This window comes from Odocoileus virginianus, chromosome 2 (assembly GCF_023699985.2).
Source record: "Odocoileus virginianus isolate 20LAN1187 ecotype Illinois chromosome 2, Ovbor_1.2, whole genome shotgun sequence".
Classification (NCBI taxonomy): Eukaryota; Metazoa; Chordata; class Mammalia; order Artiodactyla; family Cervidae; genus Odocoileus; species Odocoileus virginianus.
Genome location: NC_069675.1, coordinates 89588589 through 89603175, shown reverse-complemented (window position 1 = coordinate 89603175; position 14587 = coordinate 89588589). Strand labels below are relative to the sequence as shown.

General features: G+C 41.6%; 1 protein-coding gene across 6 annotated transcripts in view; it reads right to left on the bottom strand.

Moving 5' to 3' along the window:
- Nucleotides 1-14587, bottom strand: part of RABGAP1 (RAB GTPase activating protein 1) — a 159881-nt gene that overhangs the window by 16755 nt on the left and 128539 nt on the right. For 5 of the 6 annotated variants that reach the window (XM_020872118.2, XM_020872120.2, XM_020872119.2 and 2 more), the window contains 5 exons: nucleotides 14187-14330; nucleotides 12607-12648; nucleotides 12241-12369; nucleotides 1885-1977; nucleotides 1369-1479 (listed from right to left, as the gene is read on the bottom strand). In XM_020872118.2, coding sequence (XP_020727777.1) covers nucleotides 1369-1479; nucleotides 1885-1977; nucleotides 12241-12369; nucleotides 12607-12648; nucleotides 14187-14330 — 519 coding nt within the window. Of the gene's footprint in view, nucleotides 1-1368; nucleotides 1480-1573; nucleotides 1703-1884; nucleotides 1978-12240; nucleotides 12370-12606; nucleotides 12649-14186; nucleotides 14331-14587 lie in introns of those variants that run through there. The other variant, XM_070452403.1, reaches the window with a different exon arrangement.

Below are 14587 nucleotides of genomic sequence, written 5' to 3'. Positions count from 1 at the left end.
TCACAAAGAACAGAAGCTGGCAACCCACACCACAGGACGGGATGCCAACCTCAGGAGCATACTGGGGCAAACCAAAAAGCAGCAAGATCGCCAGGTTCTGGTTACTGGGAGCTAATGACCTTGCAACACCCTCCCTGGATAAACTAGAAAAAGGAGTGTAACCAGTTACCTGCAGCTATTTATAGCTGACTATCAGACAAGCAGAGGGAACAACACTGTGTAATTCCCACTGTACCCTGGGAAACAGTCATTACTCCACCTCCCCTTTACTAGAAAGGAGAGCAGCTGATGTTAAGATTCAGATCCATTCAAAATTTCACTCCATATTCTATTTCCAAAGAGAAGTAATATGAACCAGTAGATACCACCATCTCTTTCTCTTCATCTGATGGGTGAAGCACTTAGAGAATCTAATGAAAGCATAGACTGCTGAAGAAATGCAGTAGCACACAGGATTTTCATACATGTTTGGTGGATGTCAAGACCTTGTGAAGTTCATATATCCTATGGGGTTCAACATATTATGTAAGTTCCTTGTAAACCCTCAACAACCTAAGCCTGTCTCTAGAAAAATCAATGAGCAGAAAAGTGACAGGAAAATCTAAGTCAGGTGCTGCCAAACTTTGTCCAAGTGTCAAATCCAGCCTGCCACCTATTCTCCTAAATAAAGTTTTACTGGAACACCGCCATGCTCATCTGTTTGTTTACTGTCTGTGGCTCCCTTCCGTGACAATGGCAGAGTTACATAACTGCAACAAAGACCATATGGCCCACCAAGTCACATCTGTCCTTTTACAGAAAAAGTCTGCCAACGTCTGACCTCAACCACGAATGAGAGACTGCACTATGGGAAGCCTAGTATAGAAAGTGGACAACACCCTGCCAGGAATGCCATCAGCTCAAACTTTTTAAGATCAGGAGAAGCAAAGAAAAACAGAACATCTGCCAGCAGAGATTCCTGATGAAGTCACAAGCTGTGGAGGCACTGGGCTTTATTACAGTTGGCAATGATTAGGCAAAAGGCACATGGTATGCAGGAGATAAACTCTGTTTTGTCTTAGGGGTAAGTTAAGGAAATTACAGTGATTAAATGCTACTGACAACTGTAATAACATAAGAATCAGCCGAAGAGGTCTTTCAATCAATGTCTGGAGAGGTGTTCAGGGACTGCATGTATAATGAGAGAAGAGTGTAGAAAGGAGGGCTTAATGAGATCATCGATGACCCCTGAAGAAAAGGAAGGAACAAGAGTAGGCACCTCATAAGAGGGAAACACTAACTAGAACAAACACGAAAACTTCAGGATTTTCACCTGATTAAGGGAGAAGTGTCTCAACACAAGCATCTTTTCAGACAAGGGAGACTTACGTTATCCAGGTCTTTTCGCAGTGCGATCTTGCTGGTCACGAGCTCATGGGCTAAGTCGTCATTTTCCTGTTCCAACCTCATGTTAGCTTCTTGTAGGCGCCTATTCTCTCGCTGATGGGTAGAGAGAAACCAGTTGCAGACATAAAGATCAGATGGAAATGACAACTTCTCAGGTTAACCCTCAAAACTAATTGCTGAGACCTACAGGAATCAGGGGAGATGTGGCTGGTCCCAATGTGCCGCCAATCAACAGTTCCTTCCTTTCTGTCTCCATTGATTCAATTAACCATCAAGCAGTTACTCCTTTCTAACTGTAACAAAAGCCCAGGGAACTGTAACAAACTAGACAACTAGCATGAAACGAAACAAGTCTTGCTTTCTCATTTGCAAACTCAAACTGAAACCTAGAAATAGTGAAACTAAGTTTTAAAAAGAACTCACTAAAGCTAATTATAGGCACAATTATCTGAAGTGAAAGGCTGAAGGCACTTCACATCACTTAGGCCATAAACAAACCTCAAATCGCTCAATGGGGTCTTCTTGTTGGGCCTGCTGTTCCCTCATGGTGTGATATTCTTTTTCATATTTTTTCAACTTCTTCTGACTAATCTGTAGGATAAAGCACAGCACAAATTAAAAAGCATCAGGAAGAGGTGGGTGCTTCAGGGCTTGCACTGAAGACCAAGATCTCTACTGACCTGGGCATCCCAAGTTAACCACGAAAGTGGTATTTCCTGCATATAAGCCCAGAACCTAAACTTTGTACTCAAATTTAGGGGTTTGTGGGGGGATAATTGGTTCCTGAAGATTTTCCCAAGGGTTTCAGAATGAACATCCAACAGATGATCCCTCCTATCTGAGTTCTAGGTCTGATCATTCGTCCTCTCCCTCCTCCTCCACTGTTTTCTTCAGCACATAAGCAATGCTACGGGCCTTTCATTCTGTGACCTCACGACCTCTCCACAAAGTGTGGTGGTAATAGCCTCAATTTATAGGCAACTTAACTGAGAATGAGAAGTAAGAAGTTCTGTAACTTGACCACAACCACTCAGTTAGGGACTGGCAGATCCAGAATTTGCGCCAGGCCGTTAGACGCCATTCGAAGTTCAAGCTGTAGCCACTTCACTAATCTACCTTCTATCACTTTCCTTTCCACTAGCACCTTCTGTGCTGCCTTCAAACAGGCATACTTCTCTCTGCTCTTAAACACATAGTTCTGCTGAGCATTCTACTTAGATGCTCTTCCATTTCATTAAACTACTGTCCTTTTTCTCTCAAGCTTTTTCTTACCAATCACTGCAAACTGCTACACTGCTGACTCACACACCTAACTTTTAGCCCCCAGTTTCAGGTTAATTGGGCCTCCCTGGTGGTTCAGATGGCAAAGAATCCACCTGCAATGCAGGAGACCAGGGTTCAATCCTTGGGTTGGAAAGATCCCCCGGAGAAGGAAATGGCCACCCATTCTAGTATTCTTGCCTGGAGAATTTCATGGACAGAGGAGCCTGGCAGGTTACAGTCCATGGAGTTGCAAAAGCCCTGAACATGGCTGAGCGACTAACACTTTCCAGGCTAATTAGGCATCTCAGGGCTAGACTAGTCCAACTTCCTTATTTTACAGATGAAAAAACTGAGGCGCAGAACGGGGACAGGACAGGCCCAAGCTTGCAGCAGGCTCAGGTCAGCATCTCCTAGTCCCTGCTCATTCTTCCCTTTCTGTCTCACTCAAGGTGCCTGGTGTTCCTTTACACTGGTTCTGAGGACACCTGCCCCAGTCGGCTGTTTACAGGTATGCCCCAGTCAGAAATTACTCTTGGAGTTTGGCTCCTGCCCAAAGGGAGGCAGCCAGGAACCTACCAGCACTATATAAAGATGTCCACTAAACACCACTGGGGTTAGGCTGCAAGCTGGCAAGTGGCATCCCTAAGCCTAGATCTTCTGTGGTTTAAGGCTAATGCTGGGGCAAATGTTAATTATGCACGTAACTGATTCACAAAGAAAGCACCTAAATAAAACATCTGTGTGACCAGTAAATTCATAAACAATCTGAACAAATCAATAGTAGAGGAACAGAAAACTGAGGCTTGTGGGCGGCCAACACTTCCTCCCACTCTCTGCTGTCAGTCTGTGTGAATGACAAGGGCAGGCAGAGATACAAGGCTCCTCCAGTGGTTTGTAAAACATAAAACTGCCGCCAAACCCTACAAAACATTCTCACGGGTCTTCAGGATCCTTCGACTTTTCATTCTCATGCTGTGGTAACAAACAATGAACATTTTCCCCATAACCATACATTTGGCTAGTTACAAAATAATGTCTTCTACATCTCATTATCCCTTATGATATAAATGTCTCATTCTTAGAGTAAAAGGGTGGGTTCCCCTCAGCATTTTAACAGAAGCTGGTGTGTAATGAGTGCCAGACCCTATACACGCACTATCTCACCTGGCTCTTACGTTTCTGTGACAGGACATGGGCATTTCTCTGTGTGCTTACTAGGTTTTCCACATTTTCTGCACTGAGGACAAATTACATTTACAACTGAGTTAACAATGTGACTGCTGTTTAAAAACAATGCTCCTAAGTTGGGCTCCTCTGAGACAGAGCTCTGGCATTCTCTCCATGGACTGTGCTGCTCTGGAGCTCTTACTGCTTTCCTAATTTTTAGCCTCATTTCTCGGTCTCTCTCTTCCTCCCTCTTTCCCTTAAATGCCTTAACCCCAACCCCATCACAAACAAAAAAATAAACACAACACTACTCACAGTGGGTTCATAGCTGACCCTGACTTCCAGAGTGGGTGGCTGTATAGTCAACTGGCTCAAGCTGCCTCTGAGACAGAGACCCATTGAGAAAGACTGATGCCTGATAACTAAGTGAGGAAGGAGAAGTGTCAGTAGGAAAAGCAGCAACTGAAGTGTCCTTATGAGGCTGCACCCAGGAGAGACCAGTGCCTCTCAGCCTGCGTACCCCATCATCAGCGCCTTCTCCAGGTCAGAGCTTGGGCTCACTCGCTGCTGTCCCTGCCCAGGCACAGACAGAGTGCCCAGGAATGCTTGCAAAATGAATGCGAGAGGGCCCCTCAGCCCAGCCCTTAGCATCAACCTGTCTTCTAAATGGAAATGGCAACCAAAGCCAACGGACGCTTCAAGCCTGGTCCCTCGGCCTGTGCAGCCCTGTGTCTGGATCACTCCTGTTCACCTTTGAGATCAGAGCTCTAGATCTCTTCTTTAGTGAACCCTTCCTGACACCCTCGTCCCCCATCAGGCTGTCTTTCATTACATATTTTTATAGCTTAAAGCCAAATCCTCCATGGTACCTGTCCAAGTCCATGATTATTTATTTATGTGCTTACTTGACTGTCTGTCTTCCCACTAGGAAAGAGGCCACATCTGTTCTGCTTACTAGCATATCTCTAGTGCCCAGCTCAATGCCTGGAACATAATCAGAACTTAACAGTCAGCTGCTGAACAAATCAAGGCCAAAGGCCTTCCTTTTTTTTAATCTAATAAGGATGCAAGAAGGGGCATTTATTTATTCAGTAGTTGAGTCCCACTATGTGCAGTGTTCTTTGCTAGGCATTAATGATACAAAAATGTACACAGATCAGGATATGCAAACTCCACAAGGGCAGGAACTCTTTGTGCACTGTGAAACTCCTAATGCCTGGCACACAGGAAGCATGAAAATACTTAATGAAGAGACATAGCCCCCGCCCTTAAAAGACCAAGGTTCATTTTGTCTGTCTCTTACTTCTACCACTGCAATTGTAAGTGAATTCAAGAAAAACAGAAGTGATGGAATAAGCCTCTGAGCTCCAATCACACCCACTGCTGGCTGACTCCCATCAGAAGGCTGTGGAAGCCACAGTTTCACACATTTGCCCTCCAAGGTGGTTACATTTGAAATCTGTTTAAATGTACTTTCAAGGAGGAAAAAATTCTAATCATTTCCTGGGCTAAGGCTTAGTCTGAAATTTAGGTAAAACCAACTGTATACCTCATCTCAATTAGTACAAGATTCTTAACACTGTTTGAGACAGTATCACTTTGAATATCCCCTGGGAGCCAAGGTTCCCACTAAAAAGCACAGATGCTAACTCCACCCCCATCTCGCTCCCAGCAATAAAACATTCTACATACCATTTCAGAGGGCTCATGGGCTCCCTGAGGCCCATCCATAGTCCCAGGTTAAGAAACCCTGAATTAGAGACAAGGTGGACACTTGGAACATGCCAGTTGGATATTTTGGTAGAAGTAGAAAAAAAAAAAAAAATCAGCCTGAAACACCTTTTCCTTGGTCACTCGTCATTAATCTGTCATAGGAACTGGATAAGGTTTTCTCTTAAAACACATGCTACTTGCCCTGGGAAAGCTGGCCCTTGACCAGCTCCTGGAATAGACAGGGATGTCCTGGCCCGTACTGAAGGAGAAAGAATGAGAATAGCTGCTGGCCTGGGTGGGAGTGAGATAGAACTATTGGCTACCTAGAGCATGCACCGAGCAAGGCTTGAGTCCCGACTCCACCAATGACTAACTGTGTTACTGAGGGCAAGCTGTCTTACTTCAGCCTCAGATTCCTCATCTGTGAAAACCTCAACTGTCCTTACGAGGAGTGCTGTTGTGAGGATCAAATGATATAACACACACAAAGAGCTGAGAAGAGTACCTGGCACACAGTGAGGTCTTTTAGATAAAAAGTTGCTATGACTTCTTATCATTTGCATTCCTGCCCTGAATCTGAGACAGCCATCTTCTGAACATGTGCTGCAAACAATAAGCTATTCAAACGAAGTCCATTTAACACAGAAGAGTAGGAAACAGGAGCTGATTTTAAAGTTTGGCTTAGAGACCCTTGCAAAGGTCAACATCCCTGCTGGGCAGGACTCACAGAAAATACAGTGCAGGTGAGAGGCTGGATGTTAGCTCCACATGGCAGGGCTGAAGTTATGTAGTGTGGGTGAGTGGGTACACAGGAAGAGTTTGGTACATGAAGGAGATCCTGACCCCAGAGTCCTCACTGCTAAACAAAGAAATCTGACACAAGTCCATCTTCCCTTTTCAGTTAGTGAATAAAAGAACCTGAGATTTACATAAGACTTTCAAGCTAACCTCTATGCCTACTCTTTTCTTTAATCCTCCAAACAACTTTCTGAGATGGGTACAGCAGGGATCATCACCCTTACCGCTGTAGGGTGCAGTAAGGACCCCCCACGGCACGCACTGGGGAACAGAGCCCTAGACAGGTAAAGTGACTTGTCTGAAGTAAAAGACCCAGTCTGTTTAGTCCCAGTGCCAGCACAAGAAAGCAAATCTGGGGTGGTTCTTGTTTCTTATTCCTCTCTGCAGCTGAGCTCAGTGTATTCTTGGCATAGAAGACAATCTACAAATGTTCGTTGACAAGAACTGACTTAAGGAAAGCAGGTATCTGGGCAGAGGAGATCAAAACCAGGTGGGCCAGAAAAGCACTGGTGTGTCAAAGAGCAGCTGTGATGTTAAAGGCATCACCTCATTTCTTTCTCTTTCTTTGGAGCTAACCGACCTAAGGTCACAAAGCAGAGGCAGAACCAGGATGACAGCCAAGGTCGGTGGGACTCTAATGCCTGCATTTAAAACCACTTGAAACAAATCAACACTCTATTTAATTTCTGAGCCTTTTTATTTAATTTGTTCAAAGAGTTCAGACTCAAACTCCCTCAAAAATTATTATATAGGATTAGGCATCCTTGTTCTACCATCAGAGTATTTTTCTAACGTGCAATCAGCAAGTTATTAGCAGAGGACTCAAACATAGATAAGGACTAAAGGAGAGGAACTTATTTAAATAAGAAGGTAGTAACCACTGCTACCCTTTCAACAACCAGCAAACTTCAGGGTTCACTGCAGAGAAAGAGAAAAGCCACTCCGAAGCTTCCTCATGAAATCCAATTCTAAAAGGTAGAACAAGCAAAGACATAAAACTAGCCTGGTTGAGTTACACGGAAAATGGCACTCAGCGACCGTGTACAAAAGGTATGTTTCGACACTGACACAGAGACTGAATTATCTATCATGATATGACAAGTATCGCCAAAAATGGACCAACAGAAGTGGCTCCTCACTCATTCATTCACTCCCTCAGGCACAGTAAAGCACAGTGATGGTAAGTATTGACTTCAGAGTCTGAAATTCCTGGGATCTAATCTCAACTCGATGCCTTACTAACTTTGTGCTGGCTGGGAGTTTTCTTCAGTTTTCTAAGCTGCAGTATACACATCTATAAAATGACCTCACATGGGGACTCTAAGGATTAATTCACAATGTGTAGACACTATGCAAGGCTTCTGTGAACATATCAAGAAAAAAGATTGATAAAGTCGCTACAAACACAGATCTTAAAACCCAAACAAACACTAACTACACAAATGATTTGAGCAAAGAATGAAGTTCAAACTAAATATTGCTTTTAGCTCATGATTAAAAACACGCCCTGAATGCAAATATTCCTAAATGCCAGAGTTTTTAGTTTCTCCAAACGGCGAATGGTTAGGATTACATTAATTGAGAGATATTACTACTTGCAACAATATCTTTTCTCACAGGTAGTTTGAAGTCTAGCATATTCACTTTATGCTTAAAACAACAAATTCCAATGAAGCAATGGTTCAGAAATTCCATTTCACATTAGGCAGGATTCTACAGAACAAGGGTCAAGTCTGTCTTCTTGATCTAAGAAACCCACAGAGCCATCTCTTTTGGCATGGTTCTTGCTTCTTTTAAGACTCACTTATTGGACTTGTTTTAAAAAATTCCATTATAGACACACAAAAAAACAGTTGCTCTTACATATTTCTGAAGTCAAAAACTTAAAAGGCCTAATTTTTTTTTCCCCCCATTTCCCCCCACTAAACTTGCCAGGCTCCTAGGACCATTCACGATCTTCTAGAACAATGTAAATTGAAATTGCTTTTAGATCTTGTATCATAAGTAGAAGCAATTTTTTCTGTCTCAGCTCAATGACCCATGGAGGGAGAGAAATTCAATAGACAGTTAAATGAGCTGATGTATGTGGTTAAATTTTAGATTAAGAGCAGGGGATCTATAACTCCTCAAGAAATTTTAAAAAATTCAGTCTCATAATAAGCTAAGAAGAAAGAAGAAAAGGGCAGGAAAGAAAGAAAAAAAGAGAGGCAAGTAAAGACAGAGACAGGGCAAAATTTAGAGAGACAAGGAAGACATAGAGCACAGAGAATACAGACTGTTTTGGGCAACAGACCCACCTTGTGGTCATTTACGATACTGCCACACCAAACTTCGTTCCTGTCGCCTTTGGCAAAAGGAAGGCTTTTGCTGTGAGAAGACCCTGGTTCCAATGGGGCTTCTGTCACTGCCCAGTCAGGATCAGCTGGGTAAGTCACTTGGCTTCTATTAAGCCTCAGTTTCCACGCTTGACTTGCCCTTCATACCTCACAGGGTACTGTGAGGAACCAATGAGATTCTTATAGAATCTATAAAAATACTGGAAATTACAACATTGCAACTGCTAAAACACAAAGGCAACAAGAGTCTCCTGGACTGGCTAGGAGGTAAAGCATTCCCAATTCCCACCTTAATCAGGAAGGATTAAGAAAAGGGAGAAAAGGGAGTCACAACTTTGCTTTTAAATTAAAAAATAATGGAATGGGATTGAATGAGTTACAGAGCCAATATTTCCTTTTTAAATTCTATACCAAGAAACCGAAAAGCTAGTTTCCAAACCATTTACATGGTAGGAATCCCCTTTCTTATGTCCAGAGGGTCTCTAAACTGCCCAAAGATCCTATGCATTCACTGTAACCCCCGCTTGAAGCCCTCCCCTTCACACAGTCCACACAATGCAGGCCTCATCACTGAACTTGCCAATGACTTTTATTTCTAAGTATACAAATTATCACCGTGACTGAAGTCTTTTGCCAATAACTGGCTATTGCCTGTAGCTCCTCTAATATTATTTGGTTTTAAGTATAGTTTTCAGAGTAAAACCAATAATCATCAAGAACTCAACTGTACATACCATACCCCATCTTTTAGCAGAAAAAGCTCATTCTCTCACATCCTGGTGAATCTGCAGGTTTTCCAGGCTGAGTCAATTTCAAGAAAAATTACTATTCTTCTCACCTGAAGCCATATGCAAGTAGGGAAAATCATCCAAAGTGTACCCTAACCATGCAGAGAGCTTTCCAGGACCAAAAGGAATTTTGTATCTAAGCAAATAATAATGTGAGCTGTGCGGGCTTGTCAACTTTAACTCCTTGGAAGCGTAGGCAAGGAAAAAAAGACATCAGACACCTCCGATCTGGACTTGGGAAATAAAGAATCCATATATTATTGAAGTGTTTCAAGCTAATGAAAACACAAAAGGTAAACCTTCGGCTAGATCTATTTTTAAGCCTTGCCCAAATCCATATTAACGCTTCTTTGTAAAACACTTGGCAGAAACTCAACAGAAAAGTCACTTACTCACTTGTCCAACCAATAATTATACGTCAGATCCTGTTCTTGTACTGGGGATTCAGCAATAAACAAAAGAGAGAAAGTGCCCTCTGTCAGAGGCTTAATTCCAGCATGGGTAGAGGGGAATACAGACAATAATCAAACAAATAATGTTAAGTAGAAATACGTGAAATGTGGAAAATACAAAAGGATAAGGAGACAGGGTGGAAAGAGCTGGGGAAGTGCTACTGTAGATACTGCAATTGGAGAAGGCCTCTCTGGCGACACGTTCACGGAGCCTGAGACTTAAGAGCTCCAGGTAAAGCCATGTGGGCATCAAGGAGAACATTACAGGCAGAGACCAGCCAGTACGACGGTCTGAGGAGGGGACAAGCCTGGCACGTTTGCGAACAGTAAGGAGGCTGGGGTGTCTGAGGTGGAAAGCATAAGGGGAAAAGCAGCAGCAGCTGAAATTAGCCTGTTGGAAGGGAGATGGTGCCAGGTCTTGCAGACCAACACTAAGAACTCTTGAGTTTTATTCTGAGATAAGAAGTCAGTAGAGTTTTAAGCACGTGAGAGATGAGATCAAGAAGAGTCTGGGAGGAAACCACTGTGGAAGCAGGAGGACCAAGGAAAGTACTGGAAAATTCCAGAAGAGAAGGGAAGAGATGATTAGACTAGGGCATGGGTAATGAAGGGGTTGAGAAGTGATCAGATTCAGGATGTAGTCTGATGGCAGGGCTTGGATGTGGAGGACAAAGATGTGAAGTGTGAGAAAGAGAGTAGGAGGGGATGGTATCATGTTTTCAGGCCTGAGCAACCAGGTCCCACAAACAGGACACAGGGACACTGAGAAAGGAGCAGGTTTTGGAGGGGAGGGGAAGAAATCATAAGCAAATAAGAGGCAGCACCTTCCTGTATGGCTAAACCAGGTAGAAAGAGTAGCTCTAAGAAGTTCAGAACTCACATGGCTCTGCCCTTTCCACAAAGCCATCATCAGTGTTACCGAAAAGAGTTTGTCTGCTTGAAAATCCAAGAAGGGAATAATCAGAGTAGTAGCCATTGTTTCTTAAACCCTTACTCATTAGCTGGCACTAAGGTAAACACTGTACACACACTGCAGTTAATCCTCACATGTAAAAACACTTAATCACAATATCTGGCACATGATAAAATACCATTAAATGTTACCCATGATATATGTATGTAGCATTTAAATTTAATGATAACTTTAATGACTGATTTCTGGAAGTTCTATTTCCTTTTTTTGTTGTTCAAATCCCCCATTCACTTCACATCAGGATTCCTACCATTTCTCAGCCTAACAGGTAGTTTTCACGATCTTGCTTTTACAAACAGACCATTCCAAAATCCTAGCTTTATGCAGAGACTCAGTTTCAGCTGCCCCCGGAAGGCCCCAAATCATGTCATAACTTCATGAGCATTAAAATCCTAACACATAGTTTGGTCCCATATCCCCTTGGGATGCTCTTTTATTATCACATACACGAGCTGTGAGCTACTTTGTTTCAGGCACCTGGACATTTCTTTTTCTTTCAAGTTCATCCAGGTATTTAAACACTTCTTGGATCATACTTTATTTGGCATCTCCGAATGTTTAAAGAAGGGTAGCCTGAACTAGCTCAGTGTGACATATAACCAGAACCAGAAGTCCAGTGATACCTTAGAGATGAGGAAGCGGTGCCTTAAATAGGTCTGTGCTCTATGCAGCAGACAGTGAAGCTTCTCTCCTGACTCAGAGGGCACAGCTCTACCCTCTGGAGTCACACCAAATACACGTGACAGTCAGCCTTCTATGCACCCTATAAGCATCTCAATACAGCTATTTATTCTGTCTCCCATTTGCCTCCACCCTGCACATTCCAAACTAAACTCCCACAATTATTTTTCTTTTTTAAAAGCAAAACTTTAAAAAAAAAAAAAAAAACAAATAAAAGCAAAACTTTCATAACATGAACACAAGGAGATTCTTTTTTTCAAGTCTTAAAATAATACAAATCATAAATGCTCCACTGGAAGTGATAAACAGTGAATGGGTTTCCTTCATGTTATTATTATTTTCACTTTAGGGAATTTATGACCACAACAACAAAAACTGAAAGTTAAAGGACGACGCAATAAAAATCATGAAACCTGAGTTCTGCCACTAACTAGCTATACAAAATTAGGGGGCTTTGTGTTTTGGTTTGTCTTCAAAATCAGAATAATAGTCCTTTTCCTAGAGTTCAAAATGGGGAAAGCAATGAGATTTAATTCATAGGTTGTAATATATATGAAACGATTTAGAAAATTATACAATACAAAGGAAAACATTATTATTAATGTATTATAAATGTTGACAGTTTTATCAGGAAGAGTGAGACACTAACAAAAGAATCTACATTAATGCAAAAATGATTTTACCTTCATGTTGCAAGCCAGTTCCATTAGTTTTTTCGCATTTTCTTCTGAGCGGTATCTCTTAGGAAGCTGAACCCTGAAGAATTTCAGGGCACCTTCAAAGTCTGTCAGTAGCAAGTCATCTTTGGAAGTCTTGAAGAAAGAAGAAAACACAACCATATACAGAAAAAAAGCTTTTTTGCTATAAAGATGCTCAAGAAGCATTTCATAATCCCAGCACCTTTATAATCCCCAGAAGATAACTTTGTAGCCTTTGCCAGAGCTACTTGCATCTGTCCACTGTCAGGGATGATGCTAGAGCACAGCGGCTGCTTAGAATGAGACCAAAAATGCCAGACAACCCAGCTTACAAACAAGTGTGCACTGTACCTTTAATAACCCAAGGGCGACGTTAAATATAACACTTATTCCCTAAAAGAGGAAACACAGAAAACATTTTCAGTATTTAGAACTGTACTATTAAGCTATTTGTCTTCAGAATATCCCATAATTTTAGAGAAATTGTAAAAATTTGAATAAAGAAATGGAGTATCTTGAAAATATTTTGGAAAATAAAAATTACAGGGCCACCACTGAAAAACCACTTAAGGCAGACCTGGTTTCCCACTCTTCTGAGAGAAGGGCTTTTCTACAGCTATTTTCACAGTTCAAGAATGCTTTCCAAAGTATACTTTGCTTTCAAGCTAAAAGATTAAAGTCATAAAATTGTGATCCCTCATGAAATGACGCCTGGTGTCTCTTCCACGGCCCACTGGAAGGACAACAATCGCCCTGTCCCTGAGTCCCAGAAATGACTCTCCTCAGGGTTCCCTCCAACCTGCCTTTCTTCATCTAATCATTCTAGGAGTGGTGGGGCAAAGGAAGCTGAGGGGAGGCACCAACATCTGCTGACCAAGTTAGACTTTCAAAGTTTCTGGGCCTCAATTTCTATAACTAATATTCTCCCAATGGTTTTCTGAGCTAATTAGCTGAGAAAATTTAAGTTACTTAGCCTGTCACCAGACCCACAGTAATTACTTAATAGTTGTTTATAATAGTGAAAAACTAGATAAAGGTTTGCGATTAGGAATTGGTTACATAAATTATGATCTATCCAAAGAATGGAATATCTGACAATAAGTAAGAATAATGGTATATTTCTGGAATGCTGTTTCTTATGTTTCAAGCTAGACACAAGATACAGATGCTTTAATGGATTTTTGTATTCTTTAAATATGGGATAATTAAACAAAAAGAAGGATGGTACAGATGTATGTGTCTATAGATATTCAAGTATGAGATAAAAATAGGCTACTGAATAGCATATAGCATAATATTTTATATGCATATAAAGTCATAACATACATAATATACCATATGAAAAAAACTGTTCCACACAGAACTTACACATACACATATATGAAAACACACAAAAAAAGACTGAAAGAATATACATCAAAATGATAAAAGTGGTTTTCCTTTAGAATGGGATTAGAAGTATTTTCACATCATTTTGCTTATACTTTCTATAACAAACATGTATTATTTTTGAGATTAGCTTTTTCTTCTTAGGCACACCCTCCAAAACCTAAAACTAAGCTGTGGCAAAGATTGTTATTTACTATAATATCTATTTTCTTTTAGTAATAGACTCCCAAGTTTAAGAAAATTTCCAGGCAGCTTAAAAAAAAAAACTCTCCTTAGCAGCTAGGGATATGGTCATGTACCTAAGTTCTGGCCAACAAGAGGATAAGTGGAAATGCAGGTGGAAATTCCAGGAAGTGTCTTTTAAAAGAGGGGGTGCACCTCCTCTGAACCCCTAAACTTCCTAGCTTAAATACAGAGACAGTGTTTGGAGCACTCATCAGCCATGCGGAACAAAGCTGCACTCTGAGCAAGGCGGTTGCTGCCTGTGACACAGGAAGGACACTATAAACAAAAGCCTAAGTGCTGTGGCCTCTGACACATACCTCACATAAAAGCAGGTCGATGATATGGAAGACCATGTAGAGAGGGAATTTTGCAGTGAAGAGCGTAAGAAACCACTGGGAGGCATACATGTGTGCTTCAAGGCTTATATCCAGGAAGTGGTTGTACAGGTCAGGAATGTATTCCTGAAATAGCAAACTGATTAGCTTTAGGCACATATGCAGCTGTTTAACTCTCATTCAGGAGGCTCATAAATCTGCCAAAAATAGGTAAAAAATGTCATATATTTGTGTTTTCCTAAAAACTGAAAAAGCGCTCAGAAGAACACTTATCATCTGGTATGAAACTGGCCCTAGGCTCTCGTTTTCAGTTCACAAAGTAGCTCTGCTCTGAAGAGGAATCCCCACATGGTGACAAATATCTGAAAGGACAGTTTTTCTTT